Genomic DNA, 27,998 nt, shown 5'->3' on the forward strand with positions numbered 1-27,998 from the left:
GAGTCGTACATGTATGACTGAATGGTGATCCTCTCACTCAAGCTCCTCGCAGTCTGCCTGTCAGACTCTGTTGCAAACGCAGAGCGGGTGAGCTCATGGCCCTGCCCCCTTGTTATGTTGGCGGGAAGCCGAAACACACCCATAAATTAGCGAACTGTGGACACGCCCCCAACATGACACTTTTTAACACATTATAATAAAGAAATCTGAATTGTGTTTTAAACTGAACCTAAACTGGCACACTCAGAAGAACCATAATATTAATATTAAATCATAAAAAAGAGGTAAACTATGTGCCCTTTAAATGTTAATTTATACACATGAAGTATTAGTTTAAAAAACATGGACATGGATTCACTGCATGTATTTATCACGATCACCAGCGATCCAGGCTTGTAGATCACTAAGAATTATTTACTTTCACTCTGACTACAATCCCGTCACCATATGGACTATAAATCTTGTCATGTACCTCACACACACCTGTTCCGGTTTTCCTTTGGTTACACACACACAGCTGGAAGCTGCTTATGGATTGATTGCAAGGATTATTTACACACCACACACACATACTTCTGGGCTGAGTCTTGTTTTACTGTACTGTGATATTACGACGCGGTTTCCCTTGCCTTGTCTATTCATGTTTTGTCCCTTGCTTTATTTCTTTGTTCACCTAGTTTGCCGCCTGTACCAACCGCTCACCTGTTTATTGACCTCGGCTTTGGATTATCTGTATGGACACATTTGCACCTGTTTTGCTGTTGCCTGCCTAATCAATCTGTCTAATAACCTGCACATGGATCCTCAACTCCATTGTCCAACGTCCTCAGTATCAGTTAATATGAATCACGATTATAAATGTATTCATTAAGTTAACAATTTATTTTATAGTCAAATACAAATGGATTACAACAAACTTAAATGTTAATTAAAGTGGTTTTATGTAGTAAAACCCTTATTTTTGTTACACCAGTGGCCATTGAGTAAACTGCAGCCAATAATTTATCATTAGTTTTAAATTTGTGCAAAGTAAGCAAACAATAAGGATTTTTTTTTTCATGTCCTTTTTTATTGAAACTACATTCCAAATATTCTCTTCACTTTTGCTATGTTAAGGACAGACTATTTTATTTATTATTCTTTATTATTATTGTTATGAGTAATGGCTGTGTTTTGGGCATAATGTGCATTAAATCAATTAGACTCTCATCTTCAAATTCCCTTTAAGAGTCAGTTGCATCGCACCATGGCGTATTCGTTATTTACATGGTGGACTTTGTAAGCAGAAAAACTAAACTTTTCACTGATGAGAAAATGGTTAAAGACCATTTGAGCAAGGTTAAAGACTAAATTTGGCTAAGATTACCAAATTCGCTCTAATTTCTTGCAAACAAATAAATGAACAATAACAACGAAGTGTGGTCAAAAAACTAGGCTATATTCACACACGCTTCCTATTCCTATGCCTCATTTGATGATGCGTACATCTTTAAAACTCAAACAAATTGTAACATTTTTTTTAAATGATCTAAATATGCATTTAGTAAATACTAATAGGTGACACGGTGGCTCAGTGGTTAGCACTATCACCTCACAGCAACAAGGTCACTGGTTTGAGTCCCGGCTGGGTCAGTTGGCATTTCTGTGTGAAGTTTGCATGTTCTCCCCGCCCTGTTGGCGTGGGTTTCTTCCGGGTGCTCCGTTTTCCCCCCACAGTCCAAAAACATGCGGTATAGGTGAATTGGGTAAGCTAAATTGGCGGTAGTGTACAGCATGTGTGTGAATGAGTATGTATGGATGTCTCCCAGTACTGGGTTGCAGCTGGAAGGGCATACGCTGTTTAAAACATATGCTGGTTAAGTTGGCGGTTCATTCCGCTGTGGTGACTCCTGATGAATAAAGGAACTAAGCTGAAGGAAAATGAATGAATAAATACTAATAATAACATTAAAAAAATGTAAATTGTCATGAACTAAACTGAGTTGGATTCCACAAAGGCCCCCCAAGGTGAAGAAATCACAAGAGGAGGTAGTGTTTTTTGTATTTATGTAGATAATAATAATAATTTTACATTTCAATCCTTTAATCTTTCATATTTAAAGATAGTTGTGTATTTCTGTACATCTCTTTGTGTGTATTAAGCAATGTGTTTTGGAATTGCATAGGTGCACGTTTTGCACTCTATAAGTAACAAATAAAACCCCTTGACTTTAGACCAGCAATTAGTTGGTCAAAGGTGTTGTATGTTTCAGGTGCCTCAAAATAGCAACTCGCCAACAATGAACCTTCCCACACCCCCTTATCCCATGAGCACACAAAGTGGAGCAAATGCATTTGCTATTAAAACAATATGGTGCAAAATATGAAAATGATACGCACGCCGGTCTGACAATAGCAAAAAAACACTTGTGCTGCGTCTGGCGCCTTATTCCGACCCTATATCTTGCATTAGCTTGATATCAAATGCAAGCAGCACAGCGCAACTTAAGCAAAACAGAAAAAGCTGGATAATCAGTGTTTCTGTCTACACTTGATGTAGCTACGTGAGTGACAAAACTCTGATGCCACATACAATATCTGACATACTTCAAACTCTTGCATGTTTTCTGACATAATGGACAAGCGCATTTGAAAAATCACTTAGGCCCATTTGGTAAACAAATATTATAAAAAACAACCCCATATCTACATGTAAAACCATAAACAGAATACAGCGTAAAGACCTAATAGGAGGTGATCAGAAATAAAAGAAATCAATTATTTATAATGTCATCAGTGAATGCTTGAATTAGCCTATTTATAACAATTAATTGATCTGATACTTTTAATAAGAAGTTATGAAAATTGTTGGAAATTATGAAATTTCCAATGCCAAATAAAAAGCCAACACGTGCCTAGACTGTCCCTCATCAGAGAAGCGGTTGAAAGTGGACAATAGAAACACATTTAAATGCCAGGTGTGAACAGATAAGTGTCTCCTTTGTCCACTTAGATAAAAACGCCCCTTAATACCAGGTATAAACAGGGCCCTAGTCACATTCAGTTTAGACAGCTTCAAGCAACTGCAGGACTTGCAACAAGTGTGATAAGTTATTTTTATTCTAACAGTAATGATAATAGTTTTTGGAATAGGTCAGTACAAAGTTCTCAAAAAATTTGTGATTAATCCAGAGATATTCAAAACCATTTCTCTATTAACCAAAAATTTCTTGATTTTTCTGTCATGTTTATTTAAAAATGTTATGTTCAACCTTAAATCTGCCCCTTTGTTCCTCCTCTCAGATTCCCCAAAGGGCAGTGGAAATATTACTGCTTTCCAAGCACTTTCTGTCACTTGCAACCGCGGCCAGTGGATGAAATGAAAAAAGTCAGTTTAATGTGCTGTCCTTTCACCTCTCCCTCAGGAACTCTTGGAGTAAATACATAAAGAAAGCAGCCCAGGAACAATGTTTTAAAAATCGTCTGTTTTGCTAGCTGTGACATGCTCTCTTTTTCTGTGCTTATACAGTGGCTAACGAATCTTTTATTTAACCATATAAGCACAAAATACTATAGCGTATAACACGCACCTGACAAATGAGATAAACAGCTAAAAAAGCACATTTTCTGATGGTTTTTGATCATTGTAAAAGTCTGCGATTATCCTGTGAATGACTTTGAATGTGCTCATCCATTAGTTGGGTTTTTTTTTCTTTCAAAAATTGCTTTTGTTTGTTTGAAGTTTTAGTATCCCAAGGCTTGCGTAAGCCACAGCACACATTTTTATCAGTTGCTCATTGCATGCTAAATATTTACTTATCATTAAGTGAATGAACCTTAATTCACACAGCCTAAGCACCTTATGCTTGCCTGCGCTCACTCGCACTCTAATGAATGTATGCAAATCCATCATAAATCTGAAGATTAGCTAAATCATTTTGCGGTGCTTGAAAAAACAAAGCGTGAGCTAAAAGGGTGCTCGTGTTTTTTTTTTGCGTCATGCCTACACCAGATTTAGCAAGGCTCCCGTGTTCCTCTCTATACCTTTTCATAGCTCGAGATGAAGGGAAACGCTTTGTTTTAGCTGACAGGCCAAGGTCAAGCATGCTGAAGAAATTAGAGGGATGCTCCCAGCCAAGAGGTCAGAGTGCCAAAGTTCACTGGTCTTTAAATGAAATATCATGAAAAATGCAGCGGGGCAGGGATGGGACGGGATGGCAGAGCTATTTTGGAAAAATTGTTGAGCTGTTTATTTGCAAGTCATTGGAGCTGAAGTAATGCACCCTGGGAATTGCCACCAAACGCAGCGCTGCAACATCTGCTGTCCCTAAGTGAGTTAGAGCACGTCAGACATCTTTATGTCACTGCAGAGCCGTGATGGATGCGGCCCCTAGAAAACGTTGCATAAAAATCTGCTGCGCCGTTTTGGCCGTTAAGTGAAATTACTATTTAAATTAATGGTGCTGTCACAGTTTATCTGTGCAAAGAATGAACGCTGATTAGGGTATTAAACAATTAGCAATTTATCATACTGGTGGTTGATGGTAATTATAGTAGTGATGGTTTACCCAAGGAAATAAACCAGGAGTCACTTCCTGTTAGAAGAATATTAAACTGCCTTTTCAGAAATTCCATTCTTTTTCTCCATCAGCGTGATGATCCCTACTGCTAATCATTCATGATTCAAAAAATTCATAATTTGACATGACAAAAAAGTGTTTAGTTTCACCTTCTTTCTATTCGAAAATACAATTTGACTGTATGCAATCAAAAAGCTTTTTGTTTTATGTAGTATGCAGTATGTAAATGTTTGAGGTCAATATTTTTTTTTATTCTCGCCAAAAGCTGCAATTAATGTTCAAAAATGTTGTGAAATATTATTAGAATAATTTTCTTTGTCAACATATGTGATGGCAAAGCTGAATTAAAAATATATTAAAAGCTTAATTTAACAATCTGAATTATCAAAAAAAAAATAATAATCTAAGGGCTTTTAATCAATTGAATGCAGTCTTGCTCAGTACAACAATAACTTCTTTTAAATCCATTAAGTATTTTCACCCCCTCAGGTGTATCTGTGTGCAGGTTTTGTGTATGTTGAGTCAGGCCTCTGAGAAGGCGCTGATGCTTTTAGAGGTAATAGGAGAGGATGCAGATGTGGCTGCTGAGCGCTGATGGCTGATGGGAGGAGACAGTGGCCACATCGCCAGGTGAAGCTGATTGCTCATGCATCACGGCCGTCTGCATCTTTTACATGTCAGCTGCGTGTGTAGCTCGGCGACGTCGCCTGGAAATGCCCAGTGAGCTTTAATGGCCACATGTTGGATGCCATGTTCTTGGTTAAAGAATGTGCTCACTGTAGACACATAAAATGAATGCACATCTCCACTGGTAGCAATACATAACATAGCCGCAGTGCCTTTTCTAAGTGCCAACCAAACTGTATTTTGTTGTTTAACACTGAACTGCAGTTCAATGCTGCATTATAAACATGGATTTGTATTATGAATAAAGTGCATCTATAATACTTTTTTAGTTATCACATCTTAGGACTGGGGGATTTAATCAATGCACATTTTGTCAGTAAAACTGGTTCTTGTAAACCTCCAGCATATGCATTTAGATGGAGCACAAAGTCCTAGTACACTGACAATCTATGCAAAAATATTAAGTCATATATATTATGTCTTTGGATTTGTGGGGGAAACCGGAGCACCCGGGGGAAACCCACACCAACACAGGGAGAACATGCAAACTCCACACAGATATGCCAAGTGACCCAACCGAGGCTCGAACCAGCAACCTTTTTGCTGTGAGGCAACAGCACTACCCACTGCGCAGCCCTTCAGTGAACTACGGCTATAGTAAATGCTGCATGTGAAATACAAATATAATATAATGTAATATATTCATTCATTTTCTTTTCGGCTTAGTCCCTTTATTAATCTGGGGTTGCCACAGCGGAATGAACCACCAGCTTATCCAGAACATGTGTTATGCAGCGGATGCCCTTCCAGCCACAACCCATCTCTGGAAAACATCCATACACACTCGCACACTATGGACAATTTAGCCTACCCAGTTCACCTGTACCGCATGTCTTTGGATTTGTAGGGGAAACCGGAGCACCCGGAAGAAAACCCACGCGAATGCAGGGAGAACATGCAAACTCCACACAGAAATGCCAACCGACCCAGCTGAGGCTCGAACCAGCGACCTTCTTGCTGTGAGGCGACAGCACTACCTACTGCGCCACTGCGTCGCCATAAATATATTATAATATAATATAATATAATATATAAACTAGAAATGGCTGATGTGAAACTGATGTTTCGACACAGTGTTGAGATCTCGAAGTGCAAGTGTTTCAAAACACTGCACCAAAGCGTGATCTGAAACAGCCAGGTCACGTGACTAAAATGTTTCGAAACACCAGGTCACGTGACTACATCGATTCAAAGCATCGGTCATTTTAGAAGCGTTCCGAGACCTGGCGAATCTGGGTTTGATAGGCAGGGTCGGAAAAAAAATCTCCTGTAGCATAGTGGAACATGCGTCTGCAGAGAGTAACTGTGCTGCAAATGGCCCGAGATTGAATCTCGACTTGCACACTTGCACAAATTATGACTTGATGTGTTTTATTAGTTACATTGACCAAATACATATGACCAAAACAAGACATAATTATTCGCAAAGTGTTCGTTTGGATGTCAGACCAATGTTAAAACAAAACACTTTACAACAACAGAGCATTTAAAAACTAATATCTATATTATATGTAACTCTTACCGCTTCACTAAATCACTTAAACCTCAACTTTACAACATTGGGTATAAAACCTCAGTTTACTTAGTTTCTTTGCTCATTTGTCACTGTAGAGACGGGTTTCAAAATGTTTTGAAGCTTCGATACATTTGATTTGACTGTTTCAGTGTTTCATGAAGCCTCGCTCTGCCCAACACTAATAATAACATGTTTTTACTCCAAACTCACCTTAAAACTACAGTCTAGTGTTAATAAATAAATAAAAAAAATGAAAATAAATCCATAGTCATGTGTATATTAGTCATGCTAAATCAATAAAAGCAGTTACATTTTCTGTTTATTTAGCGACCGCTATATTCTCCAGGGGATTTCCTGGGTTTCTCCGTTGTATATAGACAGGTTTGCGGATTTCAGCAAGAGCGCTCTCTGGCATTCAGAGCAGATTTACTACAAATCACACCATGCTTCCTACAGAAGATGTGCCTGGCAATCGCAGCTTTGCTCAATTGAGCCCTATTTCCTCTCATTTCTTGTGTAGTACAGTTGCTTGTTAATATAAAATGTGCACAAAGTTTAACAGTTGACAGTGTATGTACCTTTAAATGCAAATAAGCTTCTGATTCCCACCCCTCTTTCAGAAGAGGGCAGGGCCTTTACTGCTCATACTTTGAATAGTCAGGTGTCAACAAAACAGGAGAATCTCCTGCTGCTAAACTGTCAGTAGAGATGTCCAGTCATTTCTTTTCAAATGTCTGACAGTATTACGCATAATAAACTGAATAATAAATGTGCTTATGAATTATGCAGATGGTGAGCATTTAGGGTGAGCATGCACCTTATTCTTTTAATATATGTATTGATAATAAATTAGGCTATTTATTATTTTAATATGATTTATATCCATGTGATGATTACATAAAGTCAGTGCTGTCATGAAATAAATGTATAATTTGTTGGGGTTTTGAACTTTTGTGACACTCCCTATCTTTGCTCATCTTGGGATCACCATTTCAAGTTTTTTTTTCACCTTTGGTGCCTAAAACAATGACAATATTGAATAATATCATCGTTCATTTTTTTAATTATGTTTTAGGTGTGTAATATGAATGAGAAATAGCACAAACTGCCATTTTTTTGCTATGACACATCATGTAATATTTATGAAAGCAGTGAATGTCTAACGAATGTCCCCCTTAAAAACTTACTCTGGATATGAAGCATTAGAGAGAATTAAAGATTGTTATCGAAATGAATAATATGAGTTTTGGCATGGTGTCCAAAACATAAATATAAACACTTAAAATAAGTGTTTTTAGATCTTGATTAAATATATAAGCCTATTGTAGAAGACCTACAAAATTAAAATGAGATTTTTTAATGCGTTTTTTGCCAACAACTTTTATGTATATTCAATTGTTGAACATAGGATACAGCTGCTGCGGTGAGCACTACATCAACACATCTACTTCCTTGTGCTGCAACGGTCCCGGCGGCGAGTCTAAAGTCCACGTGGTGGAGAACCGGACGGCATCGCTGAAGTGCTGCTGGTCAGAAGTGATTGATCAGGAGGAGCAGTGCTGTAATGGAGTGGGCTTCAGTCCGCTCACATCTGTGTGTGCTGACAGAGCCCCGGCCGGCATCCTTATCCCGGTAATTAACACTTTCACTCACACTGACGTATTCACTGGATGCTCCTTCAGCAATAGGTCTTCAGGATGGAGACTTACTGGAGACTTTGCCCTCATGCTGTTCTGAAGAGTCACACCAGTTTCTCAAACTCAGATTAAAGGGATGCTTTGCCTAAATCTGCCCAAAACAGACTATAATCATGTCCTTTGACTAAATTCCTGGTCCACAATGTACAGGTAGCTCTGAACTGTCTGTTTGAGTTTTTGGTTCAATTAAAACAAACTCTCGTATAATTGAACTAATAACACAGGTCATTTGAAGAATTGTGAATCTTCAAGTAGAGTTACTTTCATGATTTGACACCTTTGGGTGGCATGGTGGCTCAGTGTTTTTAGCACTGTCAGCTCACAGCAAGAAGGTCACTAGTTTGAGTCCCAGCTGGACCAGTTAGCATTTCTGTGTGGAGTTTGCATGTTCTCCCCGTGTTCACGTGGATTTCCTCCAGGTGCTCCAGTTTTCCCCAAAGTTCAAAGATGAATAGGTGAATAGGTGAATTAGATTAATTAATTTGGCCGTAGTGTGTGAATGTGAGTGTGTATGGGTGTTTCTCAGTACTGGGTTGCGGCTGGAAGGGCATCCGCTGCAAAAAAGCATATGCTGGATAAGTTGGCGGTTCATTTCGCTGTTGTGACCCCTGATAAATAAGGGACTAAGCTGAAGGAAAATGAATGAATGAATGAATAAATGATTTGACACCTCAAATGCACATTCATTACAATTAAACAGACTTTGTTTATTTTATCAAGGATATTCTGGCAAATGTCAGAATTTAGGAAATTATTTCTGAATCTACAAGCTGAAATTCTAATTCCTCACTTGACTCAAATTAAAATTGGAAAATTTAGTTCTAAAAATATTCTCACTTATATTCTCTCAATGAATCGAGGTTAGCTTGTGTTAAACCAAATCTGGCAAATTTTACAATTCCATCGATTATTCAACCCTCAAAATCATTCATTGTGACGCTACAAACTGAACTACACTGTCCCTATTTACTGTGACCTTTTATGTGAAGCTGCTTTGACACAATCTACATTGTATAAGCGCTATACAAATAAAGGTGAATTGAATTGACCCTTTAACCACAAAACTAGCCCTATGTTGAGTGGGTATATTTTTGGAAATAGCCAAAAATACATTATATGGGTCAAAAACATACTGTAGATTTTCTCAGTATTTAGATTTTTCAATCCCCAGATTACAGATTTTCGAATAGATGTTTTTCTGTCAAATATTGTCCGATACTCAAAAAGTATATGGCTTGAAAATGCATTTATTTAACTTTTAGATAATGCATAAATCTCATTTTCCAAAACCTGACACTCATCATTGGTTATGAGGTCTGGTGTAGGCATGGGACGATAATTAACTGCAGTTTGGAAAAGTCAAGGCTTTAAAACCGCCAACATTTTCTGTTGTACCGTTTCTATGGTATATGTACGTTTTATTACGTGTTTTTGGCATTTATTTTATTTAGTTTTAAGGGCAACAGTATCTCCAGCAGAAAAGGACCCTCCACATTAAATTCTGCCATTCCAAAATATATTAAATGTTGCTTAAAATAAAATATATCGTGTTCAATGGGGAAAAGGTTGTTGTTTTTTACCCAGACATTTAAATATAACATATTTTACAGCAGTAATCACAATACAGTGAAACTGTGATATTTTTATCCAGGATTATCAAACTGGCACAATCTTATACCGGCCTAGTCTGGGGACACAATTATAAAAACTGAGTACCCTGCAAACATAATGATTTTCAGTCATTTAGATTACTTAATTGTTTAGCTAATTCCAAAGAATTAACATGAAACTGGGGGAGGACACTAGGACTTTTAACTTTTTTAATAATTAGTTAGATTTAGCACTGGTGAATTATGTCCATTAAAAGTGCTAGGTGTTTCAGTGAGTTTTAAACTCAAGCTGCCGCCATGCTGTAAAGTGTAGGTTGGAAATATGAGGCGCAGAGCAGTGATGTATCTGCTCCTCTCCTCAGGAAGTAGGCACTCACAGTCACACTTCATTAATCAGATTTGCTCGCTGTAACACAAGCTCATCGCGCACCCAGCTTGAGCTCGCGAGGAAAAGAAAGAGACCAAGAAAAGAAAACTGGGATGGCGGTCATTAACTTGTAATTATGTCATTAAGGGGCATCCGTGCTATTTATTGAGACAGAGGACTCCATACACACCCGCTGGCAGGGGTACTTTGACACACAACAGTTGTCTGATGACTGTTGTCGCTAATGAGTGTGTGTGTATGTGTGTGTATGTGTCCTTTAGGAGAAGTGTCGTCCCAGTACGGTGTGTCCTGTGTCGGTGGCTGCAGGATCATTCTGCGGCTTGTGTGATTTTAGCCCGGCACAGTCCATCTGTACATGGGTACCAGGCGGGCAGTTCCCCGAACACACTCCATCTTCCTCTGCTGCTGCTGAAGCTCCGTCTGTTGTCGCTCACAGTCAGCTCTGCCCATCCTCAGAGGAGCTCATATACAGTGGAGTGGCAAACCGACACACTTTCACAGGTAAACAGATCAGCTATGGTTTTGACAATTTATACCCCTTTTTTAAATAAACATTTTTCTATATACAATTTTTTTGTGAAAAATAAGTCACACTTGGCATTAAATAAATGCACTTAATAAAATGACTTTAAATAAAATTATGAATTAAAATTTAAAATATACATATTACAGGGTGTCCGCCGGGTCTTAAAATGTCTTAACCTAAAAAAAAAAAAAATGTAGGGCTTGAATAGAAGTTATACTCAATTTGGACCAAAAGCCAACAAATATATATTTTTGTGTATTTATGTAATTCCCTCTACAATAAATGTACTTTTCACAATCTTAAACTTGTCATTAAAAATATATATATGTTTGTATATATATATATATATATATATATATATATATATATGTATGTATATGTATATATTATGTTGAAAATGTTGTTTACAGCTACAATTTTCCTGTTTTGACACAATATATGTAAGTATGTTGCTACAAAATAATTACATTTGCCTTTTTGTGACCAACTGGGCCATTAGAAGTAATTTTGTTTAGCCCTGTATAAGTCTAAAATTTCATTCATAATGGTCTTAAAAGGGTTTCAAAAAGTCTTAAATTTGACTTGATGAAACCTGCAGAAACCCTGTATTAAAGCTCAAACAAATATGAATAAATTCTATTGATGTGTTTTAATATAACAAGAATTAATTGGAATAACAGAGTAACTACCAGTTATTTAAAAAAGATATATTTACCAATCTGTTTTTTATTTTTTAAAATAATTGTAATTAAAAAGAAAAAATTTGTGATTTAAAATTGGGGAATGTGTGATTTTGTAAACTCATTGTTTACACTTGACATTTTTTATATTGTTGATAAACTGTCATTTGTAATAACACACTTTTGTAATAACTCTTCTACTTCCATTAATTAATAAATTATGAATTAAGGAATATTTTTGTCCCCTATTACTATAACGCAAAGCCATTGTCGAAAGGAATGGGGTGAAAGGAGGTCACTCAGTATAAGGCAAAAGGAACAGCCCTGCAAAAAAGTATCACAGGTATCCAATAAACCAAAGGGTATTTGGCCAAACATGTTTTTTATGTAAAGGCATAAAATTGTACAGCTCACGCACACACACAAGAAAGTGGTAGTAATTTGAGGGATTTCTCACACTCTAAAACATCTGTACATTTCATGTGTTCACATGAACAGATGCTTTAGTGTCTATTAATTGCCGTGAGTCATAAATCTGCTATTTCCAGCTCATCATTAAAGGTCCACTGAAGTGCCTTGAAATGCACAGCTTTGTTCAATGTCTGATATAATTTCAGCTGAAACGTAAATATAGGGTAGTACATATCAAGTAGCCTCTCCCCTTTTTTAACCCTCGACTGATCAGAGTCATTGAGCTAAAGTGTACTGTATTTTTTGCTATGCATTTTGCACTGCTGAGCTTGCCGTAGAGAGGTGAGCATTTCAGCATTCTCAGCATTCTTAGCTTCCTGCATTGTTATGACTAATAAATCTGGAAGAATTTAGATCAACACTGTGTAGACTACATTTTATATATATAAAACATACTTTTACATACATTTATAAACTGATTTTATTCCAGACAAAATAAAACAAATAAGACTTTCTCTAGAAGAAAAAAATATATTATTGGAACTACTATTTTTTGTCTTGTTTCTAGTCCAAATGTCTAAAAACTCTTAAATCAAGAAGCATTTTTTAGACCTTCAAAAATAACATGCCAATGGGATAAGCAAAATAATCTTGTTTTTTGTTTTAACCTAAGATTGATTTACTTACCCCATTGGCAGATTTTTTTTTCTTGTTTTAATGAAAAACTCTTTTGGCATATTACTTTTTAATAACAAAACAATATTTTGGCTTGTCTAGAAAATGCTTCTTCGTTTAAGAATTTTTAGATATTTGGACTACAAACAGGACAAAAATATAAGTAAAAAAAGCTTTTTTTTGCAGTGTGACCATGTTTTTGTGACCAAAGCTATGTTTTGTATGAGGTGGGACGATTCAGATTAATATCTGAAATATTTGATTGGTCAGATGATCTAGGAAGCTGAAGCTTGCAGTGATGTCATACAATCATTTGTTGAATAAAATTAAAATGTACTTATTTTTTATATGTTTTCTATATGTACTTATATGTACTTCATTTTTTGTAAAAAAAATTATTTGCCCTCGTAATTTTTTAGTTCAGACCCCTTAGTTTTTCACGATTTTTTAAATGATTTTTTATAATAAAAATTACAAAAATTTATGATTAAAATTAATATATTTTAAAAAGAAAAAAAAAAAAAAAAAAATATATATATATATATATATATATATATATATATATATATATATATATATATATATATATATATATATATATATATATATATATAATTTACCATATTAGGTAATTAGGTAGCCTGCTATGTTAGGTGTGCAATCTGAAACAATGACACAAATCATAAGACTAAAGCTTCTTTATTTGGTCTCTTGTCAACAAAAGATCTAAAACAGACCTAAAATGGTGGAGATTAAGCCAAAGGTATAATTCTTATTTTTATCCAAGATCTTACTTTCTCTCAGAATTTACTTTCTCCCAGAGAATCTGAAATGTACCTCACTCAGGAAATGCGTTAGGGCTTTCCCTATTGTAATACATCTAAAACACAGACTGCTGTAAAACTTGTCAATGGCAGGGAAGCGTTCTCTTGTTAACTGCAGGAAAAGAGTTAAACGAAAATATTTATCAATTTTACGCACACCATAATAGCAGCTATACATGTAAAGCACAAATAATGTCCTTCAATTGGATCTTGTCCAGCGGTCGTCACCCTTGAAGCAATCTCCATCATTGTTAGCTGCTTGCTGTTCTGTCTGTTCCATTTCTCCGATTTGTTTGCTCACACTTTCTTTTGCAGTTTGAAGTGCGTCAAACGCACAAAACGCCCAATTTGCACCACAGGATGTCTAATCCCATCTTTGCATTGACTTCACATGTAAATCACTCACGCTTCATCTGCGTATGCTTACTGCACAGGCTGCAAAATAATTATGCCCCCCTTCCATGTAATGTAATGATTGTGAGGTCAGGTATTGTCATTTTTCGAGAGGCATCCAAAAACATGATGCGCGCTGCATATGCAACGTTTATAAATCACGTAAAACAATAAATTGCAAACTGAAATAAATATAATTTAATTATATGTAATGGAATTGGATGTTTTATGAGATTCTTTACATATTTGCGATTATTTTGCACTTAATTAAGAATTTTGCGGGATCACAAAAAATTTCACTTTTTTGTTGGTTTTGCGCTGGATTTAGCGATCACGAAAAACTATGGGGTCTGTTTAATCCAGCCTGATCTCACGAGAAAATGTAAGTATTTTATGTTTTGTCAGTTTAGTGGCTAATTCGTACGAATTCGTACGAGTTCAGTCATACGAAATTATACGATTTTAAAAAGGAGGCGTGGCACCTAACCCCACCCCTAAACCCAACCGTCATTGGGGGATGAGCAAATCGTACTAAATTGTACGAATTAGATCGTACAAATTCGTACAAATTAGCCACTAAACCAAAAAGTTACGAATTGCCATTAGATTGTGTTGGTTTAATCCAACACCATAACTTTCACACCCCATCTTAATGACTTTTCTTCACTTATTGTGACACGGAATGTCTTTTGGACTGGGCTATCTCGTTTAGTCCTGCCTTCAGAGGAGGCAGTGGTGCAAATAAATATGATACGATTTGTCTGGAGAATGTAGCTCCTTGTTCTCATCATCATCGAACATCAGAAAACATTCTTAATGTTTTCAAGGGGAGCGACAATGATTCCGGTGGAGTCACAGTGGAGTACAAACTGGCATTTAAATCTTCCAATGAGCCAATCAGTTCCCAAAAGATAAAATCATGCCCCAGAAACCATTTCGATTGGATGAATGTCACAACAGGCAAAAAAGTACAAACTTTACTTCCGATTCATGCCGACTTTAGGACTAGTATGATATTAATGGCTTAACTTTATTTTGGTTCCAGTTGAGCCTGGTGTTTAAAGTGCGCCCCCTTGTCTCATCTTTTGAGAGGAAGCGCTGGCCCCTCGTTCTGGCTGGAGCTCATCTGAGGTGTTATTTATTTGGTTAGTTACGTCTGTTTAATCAAGACTAATGCAGGAGTTGAGGGGCTGGCTGGCACGAGGAGAGTGATTCTAGTCAGCGCTGTGCCACCATCTGGGCAGAAGCGTATAAACCTGTCGTGGCCCTGCACTCCTCCAGATGTTTCTCACGCCCCCATACCCGCACCCCGGAGAAAGATGACACTGAGTGCTCTCGGACAAATGCTCCACAAGCGCTGATTTGCCAGCCACACAAATGCCAAACCAGTCCACTTCCTCCTGACTTTGTGGAGCAAACACCCTTGAGCCCTTTTTGGGGTTTTGTATTTTAAGTTCAACATGTAATTAAAATGTAGTAATTAAAGGTTAGCTCAGTACAATGAATAAATACATTTTTAGCAAAGCAAGTCCCTCCTTTTTTCTGTCCCTCATTTAAAATCTTCTACATTGTTGGATGAAACACCCACTGTCACAGTCCAATCAAATACTTATATGTAAAATTAATGTACTCTACCTTTTATCCTTGTTGGAAAACTTAAAATTACAGGTTGTAAATTATATTTCATGCAGACTTTAAGATGTATTTGTTTGGTGGTTAATTTATTATGTTATAATATGTAATATTATATTTTAAGGGTTTTAAAAAGAAGCACATTTCTAGAAATTGAATTATTATTTCAGTTTTTAATTTAATTTAAAGAAAATTTGTAAATTGACTATTCAAATGGACACCCTTTTTATAGCTTTAATTTGTTTTTAATAAATAAATAAATAAGTTTTCTTGGTTACCTTTGTTGATCTGCTATAAAACAGTGTCCTCTGAGAAGGGTATTTTATCTTCCTGTCACTCCTAGAAGTGCTTCTGTCTGATGAAACCCATCACAAAGATTTACACTCATAAATCCCCGAACACACGTTTACAACAAACCACTGTATTTCTGATAACAAAGAGCATTACAGTAAGCGCAGGTCTCCTGCTGCCCTTTAAACTGTATTTTTGTTTTAATGTGAAGCCTGGGATGCTTTAGAGACTCTAGTTGTTTTTGTGTGACTGTGTGTTTCAGACACTGAACTGGAGCCGTACAGCAGATATGAGTATAGGGTTGGTGTGTGGAACAGTTTTGGCCGTGGGTTCAGTGACTGGACTATTGTCAGGACAGATGAAGATGTGCCCTACAGTGTGTCTCCTCTGAACTGGAGTCACGTGGGTCTGCGTGATGACATCATCCAGCTGGAGTGGTCTGCCCCAAACAAACCCAATGGTAATTTCCTCCAAAAATATAATTTACATATATAGAATTAGATATTTTTTACATATATAATTTACAAATATATAATTATACAATTTTATACACTCAACAACATGAAAGCATGGATCCATCCTGCCCTGTATCAACGGTTCAGGCTAGTAGTGGTTCACGCGCCGTGTCATAAAGCGTGTATCATCTCAGACTGGTTTCTTGAACATGACATTAAGTTCACTGTACTCAAATGGCCTCCACAGTCACCATAACTCAATTCAATAGAGCACCTTTGGGATGTGGTGAAGCGCAAGATTTGCATCATGGGTGTGTAGCCGACAAATCTGCAGCAACTGTCATGCTGTCTTATCCATATAGACCAAAATATTTCCAGAACCTTGTTGAATATATGCCATAAAGGATTAAGGTAGTTTTGAATGCAAAAGGGGAACTGAAAAGGTGTACCTAATAAAGTAGCCGGTGTGTATATAAATAAAAAAAATAATTTTCTATATAATTGATCATATGTTAAAATGATAATCAAATTCATTTCTGAGATGAATTGATCTTGGAATCTTAATAAACCTGAAAATCTATAGACTGAGGTCTATTATCCTAATTTCTTATCATGGTTTCTTAAAATATGATGTATTGTAGTAATATGTATATTTTGTGAATTAGGATGAGACCAATTCAGTATCCTAAAGTTTAAGGAATGTATATTATTTATTAGATTATTATACAGATTATATATTTTGTAGATAATTGTGAAAATATACACATTAAATATCTTCCCATTTTATGCTTTTTTTTAATAATGCGCACATGTAAAGTAGACAGAGCAAAAATTTTGAACTATTTAGGATTTATTATCATCATTCATTAGATTAGATTAGATTAGATTAGATTCAATTTATTGTCATCACACATGTACAAGTACAAGGCAACGAAATGCAGGTCATGTTATTTCTTTCAAGTAACTAACATACACAATGCACTTTTCATAGTAGCGTGAAACACACCTGCTACTAGAACAGTGTAATTTGCAATCAGTTGGAATTTCCCAGTAACAGTAGGTAGAGACACCTTGAAAATGTTATGTCTGAAGTTTTGGAATGAATAATACTATAAATGTTGATTTCCTTTCCCCATCAAATCAGATCAAATCAAGACACATGCCTCAGTTAGCGATGTGGTTTCTCATGGTAATATTGTGTTTATTCAGTAGAAGGTTTGGTTATGTAAATGATTAATCACAGAGTGAATCAGTTTGGGTAATCCACGCCTGAAGTCGTGACTCTCAGAAGATTTACTCACATTTCCCCCCAACAAACTAAAAGGCAGGCTTTTTCTTCCGGCTGTAATGATATGACTCAGACAGAGTGGAACTAGCTGATTGTTTTATCATCGCTCCTCTGAAGACCTGCCTGTTATTAAGCGTAATCTGCATAGGGCAGAATAATTTATGAAGAGTGAAATTCACATGCGCATAAACACTAAGTGAGAATAACAAGCTTCATTTTAGGGAACTTCTGTGCCACTTAATATGTAAAGAAACATGCTGATTGCTCATTAGGACTTCACTCTGTGTGCTAATCAAACGGCCTGCCAGCCAATCTGTTGTGATTTGAAAGTTAGTTCGCCGGTTCTACCACTGCACTGAGTGGAAAAAGACACTTCTTTGACTCAACATGTTTTTGTGTACTGTGATAGGTGAGATAAGTCACTATGTGATCCTGCGTGATGGACAGGAGCGCTACAGAGGCTCTGGTCACAGCTTCACAGATGCAGGAGGAATTCAGCCTTTTCAGGAGTACAATTACCAGCTCAGAGCCTGTACTTCAGCTGGCTGCACAGACAGCGCAAAAGTAAGTCTCGTCATAGAACTCTAATTTTAATACTTACTGTATTATTGTCAGAAATATTGAAATTTTGTTGCATTTTAGTACTGACAGATTTGAAACTGTATTGTTTTTATGCAGTATTAATACACCAGTACAAGCTGTCCTCCTCTATATGTCTCCTGCCACTCACTTAGTGACACTCATCCCATTCAGTTTGGTTGAAGGATATTTATGTGTTTTATGACTTATTACGACCCACTGTTATCCTAATCTGTCCCACCAGTTTCACTTTCAGATTCATTTATTTATTTAGTAAAACATGTTAATTAATCATTTATTATCAATAATAATTCTATGCATACTTATCAATTTACACATTCAAGTGGAAAAAAGCACAACACAGTATTCATTTGTTGTATGTGCATGGACACAGAGACCTGCATTTCTCAGACAGTTCTTTTCTGCTGTTCTTGTGCTTGAACATGTAAGTATTTATCAAATAACACAGACAATTGTGTCGTAACGGAACTTAAACATTTGAGCAAAAAATCTAATGTCTCACTATATTAAATCCAGTGCATTTTGTCTGAAAGTGAAAGCTGCAGCATTAGAGGTGTGAACCTACACTGGTCTCATGTTTCGGTTCAGTTACGATTATCATGCTATCGATTCGGTTTAATTCGATATCCTGGTGCATCTCAGTGCATTGACAATGCTTTCTATACACAATTTTTTATTTACTGCACAAGAATTCTTGTGTTAAAATCTATAAATATATTATTTATGTATTATTTGTTGAGCAATTTTGTCCTTTAAGCAACATGAGCATTTATTGCAAATAAACAAATATAAATATCCCGCTCGCTTTCTGAGCGAGTTCTTACACCCCTATGATTGGTCACGCACTCAACAAAAAGGGCTGCGATTGGCTCTAACGCTCTGGCGCTGTTCACTGATGAGTGACACTGATAAACAGCAGCGGTGATCACAGCTGATCCATGATAGACGTGGAGGAGAAAACTCCATCTCCGGACAAGTTTGTGTCTGTATCCATAAGTATCGCTGTAACAGCTGAGAGGAGAGAAAAGGTTACTTCACATCAACAGGTCAAATGGGCCACAGAGAGAGAGAGAGAGAGAGAAATGGATTTACTTTCAGTTTCTCTATAACAGTGAAATAGAGACTTCTAACTTCAGTGTCACTGAAAGACTGTCCAGCAAACTCACACGCAGTATTGCGCAGAGTTTCTGTGTTTTTAAGTAGTTGGAGCATACTCGCACTCGCCTCCCTCGCCATAGTAAGCTACCGCAATATAGCGCATATGAGATAAATGACGTCAGTACATAACCAGTTATGATTAACACTGAACTGATACCAAATTGTCCACATCTGCATTGCGGTGCACCGAAGAAACAGTTGATTTTGACACCCCTAGGCAGCATACAGAAGCTCTTTTGGGTTTGTAATCAAACTCAGAAAAATTAATATCAAGTATAGGTGGGCATAGATTAGTTTTTTAATCTAGATTAATCTCACTGTAATCTTGAAATTAATCTAGATTAATCTGGATTAAAAAGGCATTCAGAATATGTGTGCTACCTGAATAAAGACTCAAAGTTTTTGAGAACGGGTTTCTCAAGCCAGGTGGTGCATTAGACCTCCTGTTTCCAAAATGCATTACTAACTGCTTGAGAAACTGTTCTACTATGATAATCGGTGATGAAAATAAATTGTTCAATAAGATGTACTTGTGTTTACTAACTGTTTATTCAATTAAACATGAATTTTGAACTGTAGGCCAACATAAGCTCCAAACATGTGGAGTATGCAAGTATTAGTGGCATTATTTAAGTAAACACTGCGATCAAACTATTACCGTCATGTAGGACTTTTCACCATATTTTCCGACAAGATCCACACACGGCTGTCAGTAAAGGACCACACACACACACACACACACACATATTGCGAAATGCGGTAGTTTTTTCTTTCCATTTGGCATTCGATATTAAATTCCATAACACTCTCACCAGTCCTTACTTCTTATTTGCATCTAATACCCCAGTTTCTCACGGGGGCATGAATGAAATGTTCATGAGTGAAAGTGGAACTGCCGAGCTGCAGTTAAAGTGACGCAAAATTACAGGAAACTCTTTCATGAAAGCACTTCACATAAACACCTTAATTATATTATTGTCTATTGAGGCAAATAACTAGATTACAGATGTCCATGTAAACATAGTCAGTAGTGTCTTCGCAGTAAATGAGATTCAGAAGGGCATCGTGCTGATTTGATTCAGAAGGGCACTTTTTTGTCAAACAGCTCACCGGTGGGGTACACATCTACGTTAAAATATCAAGGTGAAAGTCATCATAGCTTGTGTTAACGTTTCCTGCTCTGTCCCTTTTTTGTGTTAGCAGATAGCAGGGGAGATTCATTTAGTACTCCAGGGCCGAAAAATAATAGTTTTGGGGTTAACTCCCTTCTCTTTTCGTTCCAGTCGGTGAATGAACGAGGACACATGTAACTTGGTCCAATCATTTATTACTTTCCGTGTGGTACAACAAAATCAGTTACCAAAAAAGATAACATAGCTGAAAAAAGTCTCAGTGCGTTTGGTTCATGTTCTCCCATGGCAAATACAGTCGGTCCAGATGTGCAGTCACTGTTAGGCTGAAAAAAACACATCAGTCCAACAACTGAGCAGCCATTCACAACAATCTCATCCTTGTTTGTGAAGTAGTTCCTCCATTTTGCCATTGGCATGCCAACTTGCTACAAAGAAGCTTGCAATGCCGACTCAGAGTTTTTCTGATTGGTCCACTGCTCTGGAACTGACAGTAATGAGTGCTGCTGCGGGTAAAAGTTGAAACTGTTTTATCTTGACATGCAGTCTAAAAAATTCAGTGCTTATGTGCAAGGAGCTGCAGAAGACATGAGTCACGCACATTTGTCAACCGCATTTACATAGAAAAACAATGGAAATATAAGATTCTGTCTAGATAGATAGATAGATAGATAGATAGATGGATAGATGGATGGATGGATGGATGGATGGATGGATGGATGGATAGAAATGCAAGAGTCATATTACCCCCTTACTCCATCATGTTGCTAGTGCCAAATAAACAGGATATTTCTAATGGCAAGCTAATCGAAACAGAGCAACAGCTGACTTCCTGCCATAATTGTTGTCTCCTTGTAATAGCTGTCAGCAGCTCGGCTGATGAAAGAGCAAATTAACCTGTCTATCTTCTCTTTTTATGTCTAATTTAGAACCCGATTATCAATAACCACCCTGGTCTGCTGGAGGCAAAGTGAAAAGAACCTCCCAGAACAGCGCTAGACCCATTTCTTTCTTTCTTTTTTTTCCCGCACACCTCCGGCGTGTTCCCTGGCACACCAATTGGCCACCAATGATCCACTACTTCTTTCTTCTTCCCCTTTGCACGATCGTTTTTAAGTGGACCAGGATTAACTTGTACACCTGCAAGCATTGCCCAAACAGTTGCAATTATTGTGCGACCCAATACAAGGGGAGCAATTACCACGGGGCACCCTGTTGTCGCTCAGCGGGACCCTGCTCAGCCGGCTCTGTCGGTGGGAATGAGGAACCTGATTTAATCTTTGTGGACACTCTGCAGGCTCACAAGCACATCAGGCCAGCGCCGGGCCAGTCCACACGTAGCCGAAAAAAAGAAAACACCTTAACCACCTCTCGCGGCCCTTTCCTAATAGTCTGCCACTCCTAAAGACAAGAGTTGAAACCACTAGTGACATTCTATTAGAGCAGGATATCCAAGCCTCCATTAGGGCAAATTGCTCTGTAATTCTTTTTGGTGTGTGCGCAGGTTGTGGCAGTGACTGTCCAGGGTGAGCCAGAGGGAATCGGCGCTCCTGTGGTGAGAGCGTTGGGGCCCGGGACCCTGCGAGTCAGCTGGGAACCTCCGGGTAAAGCCAATGGTGTCATCAGGGAATATCGCATCAATCAGACTGGTGTTGGAGTCATACATACACATACGGAGGGCGAGATGGCTTACAATGTCACAGGTATCACATCTACAGTATATTTGGTAACCCTTTATAATAACTACACACTTCGTCATTTATTAAGCATTAGCAAATAGTTAATTCATCATTTGTTAAGCATTAATTCTACATAATAAGACATTAGTAAGCGCTTTAAAAATACAGCTACAAATGATGTATTCTTGACTAATAAGTACACTTAGAATGTGCTTAATTCTATTTTCATACTTTGATTCTGATTAACTTTTCATTACTAAATGAAGAATTGCAATATTTACAAACCGTGTGCATTTAAGAGTAGTAGTTTTTTTTTTTGCTTCATAAACACAGCTTTATGCAGTTTTGTGACCTACGTAATCTAGTGAGGACTATTTATGCTTTATAAATCTCTTATAAATGGCAATGCCAATATTATATGCCTGAATTTATAAAGTGCTTACTGATGTCTTAAAATATAGACTTAATGCTTAGCAAATGATCAATTAAGTATTTGCTAATGCTTCATAAATTATTTAAAGTGTGTAGATATTATAAAGTGTTACCATATATTTTAAAAGATGGTGGTCAGTTGGATTTTTTTAAGAAACACAGTGCATCAGGAAAGTATTCATAGTGCTTCACTTTTTCAAAAAAAATTTATGTTACAGCCTTATTCCAAAATGGATTAAATTAATTTATTTCTTCAAATTCTACACACGATACCCCATAATGACAATGTAAAAAAGAGTTTTTAAAATTGTTGCAAATTTATTAAAAATAAAAAAACCTGAAAATCACATGTACATAAGTATTCACAGTCTTTGCTCAATACTTTGTTGATCCACCTTTGGCAGCAATTACAGCCTCAAGTCTTTTTGAATATGATGCCACAAGCGTGGCACACCTGTCTTGGGAATTGTTGTACATTCCTCTTTGCAATACCTCTCTAGCTCTATCAGGTTGGATGGGGAGTGATGGTGTACAGCCAGTTTCAGATCTCTTGAGAGATGTTCAATAAGATTTAGGTCTGTGCTCTGGCTGAGCCACTCAAGGACATTCACTGAGTTGTTGCTGCCAAGATATTTTGGCAGTGTGCTTTGAGTCATTGTCCTGCTGGAAGATGAACCGTCGCCCCAGTCTGAGGTCAAGAGCACTCTGAAGCAGTGAGAGTCCTTCAGATGCCTTTTGGCAAATTCCAGGCAGGGAGTGGCTATACCATACAGCCCTGATTGGTGGATTGCTGCACAGATTGTTGTCCTTCTGTAAGGTTCTCCTCTTTTTACAGAAGAAAGCTGGAGCTTAGACAGAGTGACCATTGGTTTATTGATCGCCTCCCTGACTAAGGCCCTTCTTCCCCGATCACTCAGCTTAGATGGCCGGCCAGCTCTAGAAAGAGTCCCGTTGGTTCCAAACATCTTCCACTTACGGATGATGGAGGCCACTGTGCTCATTGGAACTTTCAGAGCAGCAGAAATTTTTCTGTAACCTTCCCCAGACAATCCTGTCTCAGAGGTCTACAGACAATTCCTTTGTCTTCATGCTTGGTTTGTGCTTTGACATGGACTGTCAACCCTGGGATCTTATATAGACAGGTGTATGCCTTTTGAAATCATGTCCAATCAACTGAATTTACCACAGGTGAACTTCAATTAAGCTGCTGAAACATCTCAAGAATGATCAGAGGAAACAGAATGTACTTAAGCTCAATTTAGAGCTTCACGGCAAAGGCTGTGAATATTTATGTGCATGTGATTTTTCAGGTTTTTTATTTTTAATAAATTTGCAACAATTTCAAAAAATATTTTTTACATTGTCATTATGGAGTATTGTGTGGAGAATTTTGAGAAAATAAATGAATTTAATCCATTTTGGAATAAGGCTGTAACATTAAAAAAAGTGGAAAAGTCCAGCGCTATGAATACTTTCTGAATGCACTTTAATAGTAATAATAATACCAATAATTTTTAAGAAATAATAACAGTAAAATTGATTAAAAGATACAGAGTTGTATATGGTTCCAAAGAGGGAAATGATTAAATACTGTAACTAGTGATCTATTGGTGAACATTCTATTGGTCACAAAAATCTGGATCTTCTCACTTATGGTTTGATTAAAAAAATGTAGGTAGCATAATTAATAGTTTTAATAGTAGTAGTAGTAATAATAAAAGCAGTAGTAGTAGTAGTAATCATCAAATTCCTGATTAAATGAGTAACATTGAAAACTGGGGTACTTGCTGAAAACACAGGGGAAAAATTGACTTTAAAATTTAAAACAATACAAATATTCTAATTTGCTATAATACTTCATAATGTAACTTTTTATTGAATGCTTAATAAATGTATACTTTGGTAGCGTAATATGTTTTAAAAACATTCTTGACAGCTAAACAAAAAATACCTTTCCATCTCAAACTTTTGCAGAGTATTATAAATAATAATAATAATAATAATAATAATAATAATAATAATAATAATAGTAATAATAATAATAATAATAATAATAATAATAATAATAACGTAATCATTATTGTTGTTATATTTTCAATTCTGTTTTATTTGTTTATTTTATTTGTTTATTTTTTGTTTATTTTATTATATTATGTGTAGGTCCCAAATATAAACAATTAAAACAAGTCATATATTGAATTATAAATATTGCTGAAACCTTTATCTCCAATTTCTAACAATTATGGTTATGCTATCCCAAATATCTATTGTAATACCATACCAGATATGTACCTCGCATATGGATACTGTTTTTCTAGCATTTATTGTTGTACCATGTTACAGTCCACAGTCCAAATGTAACTTCAACGTCATTTAAAGTATATTTTGCACTTCAAAAGACAATTAACATTGCAGTAAACCTTTTATCTAACATATATAGCCTATTTAGCCACCTCACTCAATGTTCTGTTACACTTGAACACAAAAGAGATGTTAAAACCCTGAATGCAGGAGCGTGGAGTCAGAGAGCGAGTGATGAATGGCTTTAGCAGTGGAGATCAGCTGCCTCATGCTGGCCCTGACGGCAGCAGCAGCGCCAGTAAGAGCGTGGAGCATCCGCCGTGTCTCCTCCACGTGCCCTGCCTTTATTTATGCATGCTGTTTCTGGAAGCAATCTAATGACTGAATTTACACCTGATTCCCGCAATGAGCAGCCGGCCTGCCCATCACTCCTGAGGCCGCTGCTGATTTGTGTGGCTTCTTTTATCTGCCTGGGAGAGGAGGCAGTGTTTCTGGCCCCCACGCCATCCGTCACCAGCGCAAGGGTACGAGAGAGACGCTCTCCGGCTCGCCACAGACCAGCACAGGGCAATGGACAGATGCACAACAGACAGCACACATACAGAGATGAAGTGCTCACAGAATATATCGGTCCAAGGAAGGTTTACATTGACCTCCATGTAGTTTTTCTTACCTAAGGTTATTGTTAGTGTTATTAATATTAGTCATAAAGAGTATTGTCATTCTGTTTTATTTATTTTACATTTATTAATACATTTATTAGAGCAGAATTAATGGCAGCAGCTATAATATAATGTTTATAATGTTTAGTGTCGTTTTTGTAATAATTTTTCATTAACAATGAATTCAATGTAATTAAATTTTGTAATTTCAGTTAAAAATATGAAATGCATTAGAAATAAAATCATCTTCATCATCATACAGTGCATCAGGGACGTATTCATAGCGCTTCACTTTTTCACATTTTTTGTTACAGCCTTAATCCAAAATTGATTAAATTCTCCACACAATACCCCATAATGACAATGTGAAAAAAAGATTTTTGAAATTGTTGCAGATTTATTAAAAATAAAAAAACCTGAAAAAATCACATGTACATAAGTATTCACAGCCTTTGCCAAGAAGCTCTAAATTGAGCTCAGGTGCATTCTGTTTCCACTGATCATTCTTGAGATGTTTCTGCAGCTTAATTAAAGTTCACCTGTGGTAAATTCAGTTGATTGGACATGATTTGAAAAGGTATACACCTGTCTATTTAAGGGTCCCGGGTTGACAGTGCATGTCAAAGCACACACCAAGCATGGAGACAAAGGAATTGTCTGTAGACCTTCCGAGACAGGATTGTCTCGAGGTACAAGGCTGGGGAAGGTTACAAAAAAAGATGGCCTCCATCATCCATAAGTGGAAGATGTTTGGAACCACCAGCTGGCCGGCCATCTAAGGCTGAGTGATCGGGGAGAAGGGCCTTAGTCAGGGAGGTGATCAATAACCCGATGGTCACTCTATCTGAGCTCCAGCTATCTTCTGTGGAGAGAGGAGAACCTTACAGAAGGACAACAATCTGTGCAGCAATCCACCAATCAGGCCAGTATGGTAGAGTGGCCAGACGAAAGCCACTACCTGTCTGGAATTTGCCTAAAGGCATCTGAAGGACTCTCAGACCATGAGAAACAAAATTCTCTGCTCTGATGAGACTAAAATTGAACTCTTTGGAGTGAATGGCAGGTGTTATGTTCGGAGAAATCCAGGCACCACTCATCACCAGGCTAACACAATCCCTACAGTGAAGCATGGTGGTGGCAGCATCATGCTGTGGGTATTTTTTTTTGCAGCAGGAACTGGAAGACTAGTCAGGATAGAGGGAAAGATGAATGCAGCAATGTACAGAGACAACCTGAATGAAAACCTGCTTCAGAGTGCTCTTGACCTCAGACTTGGGCGACGGTTCATCTTTCAGCAGGACAATGACCCAAAGCACACTGCCAAAATATCAATGGAGTGGCTCCACAACAACTCGATTAATGTCCTTGAGTGGCCCAGCCAGAGCACAGACCTAAATCCTATTAAACATCTCTGGAAAGATCTGAAAATGGCTGCACACCTCATTCAAAAGACTTGAGGCTGTAATTGCTGCCAAGGTGCATCAACAAAGTATTGAGCAAAGGCTGTGAAATCTGTGTAATAATATAATAATAATAATAATAATGATAATAATAATAATAATAATATGAGTATTATTATGGTTGTTGTTATTATTATTATTTATAGCATTTTTTCATTTTATTTTGTAAACTGTCTACAACTGTAGTGTATTTTAAGGCTTCGCACTAAATATTGATGCTTGCAGCTGCAGTGAATTGATTATTATAAATCATATTGTAATACATTGCAAAAACTAACAGTTTTAGTTGAGGTAATAATGAATCTTGTTTATTAATTTATAATAACAATAATAACAACAACAATAATAAATGTGGCTGTTCAGGTGTAAGTGTCTGTCTCTGCATAATTCATGCAGAGGAAGACAAAAAGAGTAAATGTTTCCTGCTCCAGCCTGTGGACACTATCACTGACATGATTATCAAACCAGCACATGGTTTTGAAGAGCATCTGATCTTCTTTTTCCAGTCAGGATTAATCTGAATGAATCACACACGGGGGGCTGTTCCTAGGAGAACTCGCTGACACTGGGAATGCTAACATCCCACTACACCAGAGCTACAAATCTGACATTCAGAAGAAAATCAGCCTCATTTATTTGAACACACTGTGTCTTTTGAGAGTGTAGAAGTTGAAACGGCTCATAGGCAGACTCCTACTGGAAGCAGAGCATGTTTAAACAGCAGGTTTCCAGTGTTTGCAACCTCACGGCTGTTGTTCCTTGTGAAGAATCTCCTGCTGCGTAGTTTTCAGTTATTGACTTTAGACCTCTCTTCCTTCTGCAGTGCTCGAGGTTTTGCCTGTCTGTGACATTCAGAGGAAACACAGCATCTTTGTAAATACAGGGTTTATTCATTTTCCTTCGGCTTAGTCCCTTTATTCTTTAGGGGTCGCCAAAGCGTGATG

At 37.1% G+C, this 27,998-nt stretch overlaps 1 protein-coding gene across 1 annotated transcript in view; it reads left to right on the top strand.

The window, feature by feature from the left end:
• The window catches only part of ush2a (Usher syndrome 2A (autosomal recessive, mild)), a 445,979-nt gene that overhangs the window by 311,368 nt on the left and 106,613 nt on the right, over positions 1-27,998 (top strand). Inside the window, 5 exon segments of the mRNA XM_056477496.1 lie at positions 8,171-8,394; positions 10,718-10,958; positions 16,152-16,349; positions 18,042-18,196; positions 22,025-22,223. Coding sequence (XP_056333471.1) covers positions 8,171-8,394; positions 10,718-10,958; positions 16,152-16,349; positions 18,042-18,196; positions 22,025-22,223 — 1,017 coding nt within the window.

The sequence above is a fragment of the Danio aesculapii genome, chromosome 17 (assembly GCF_903798145.1).
Source record: "Danio aesculapii chromosome 17, fDanAes4.1, whole genome shotgun sequence".
NCBI lineage: Eukaryota > Metazoa > Chordata > Actinopteri > Cypriniformes > Danionidae > Danio > Danio aesculapii.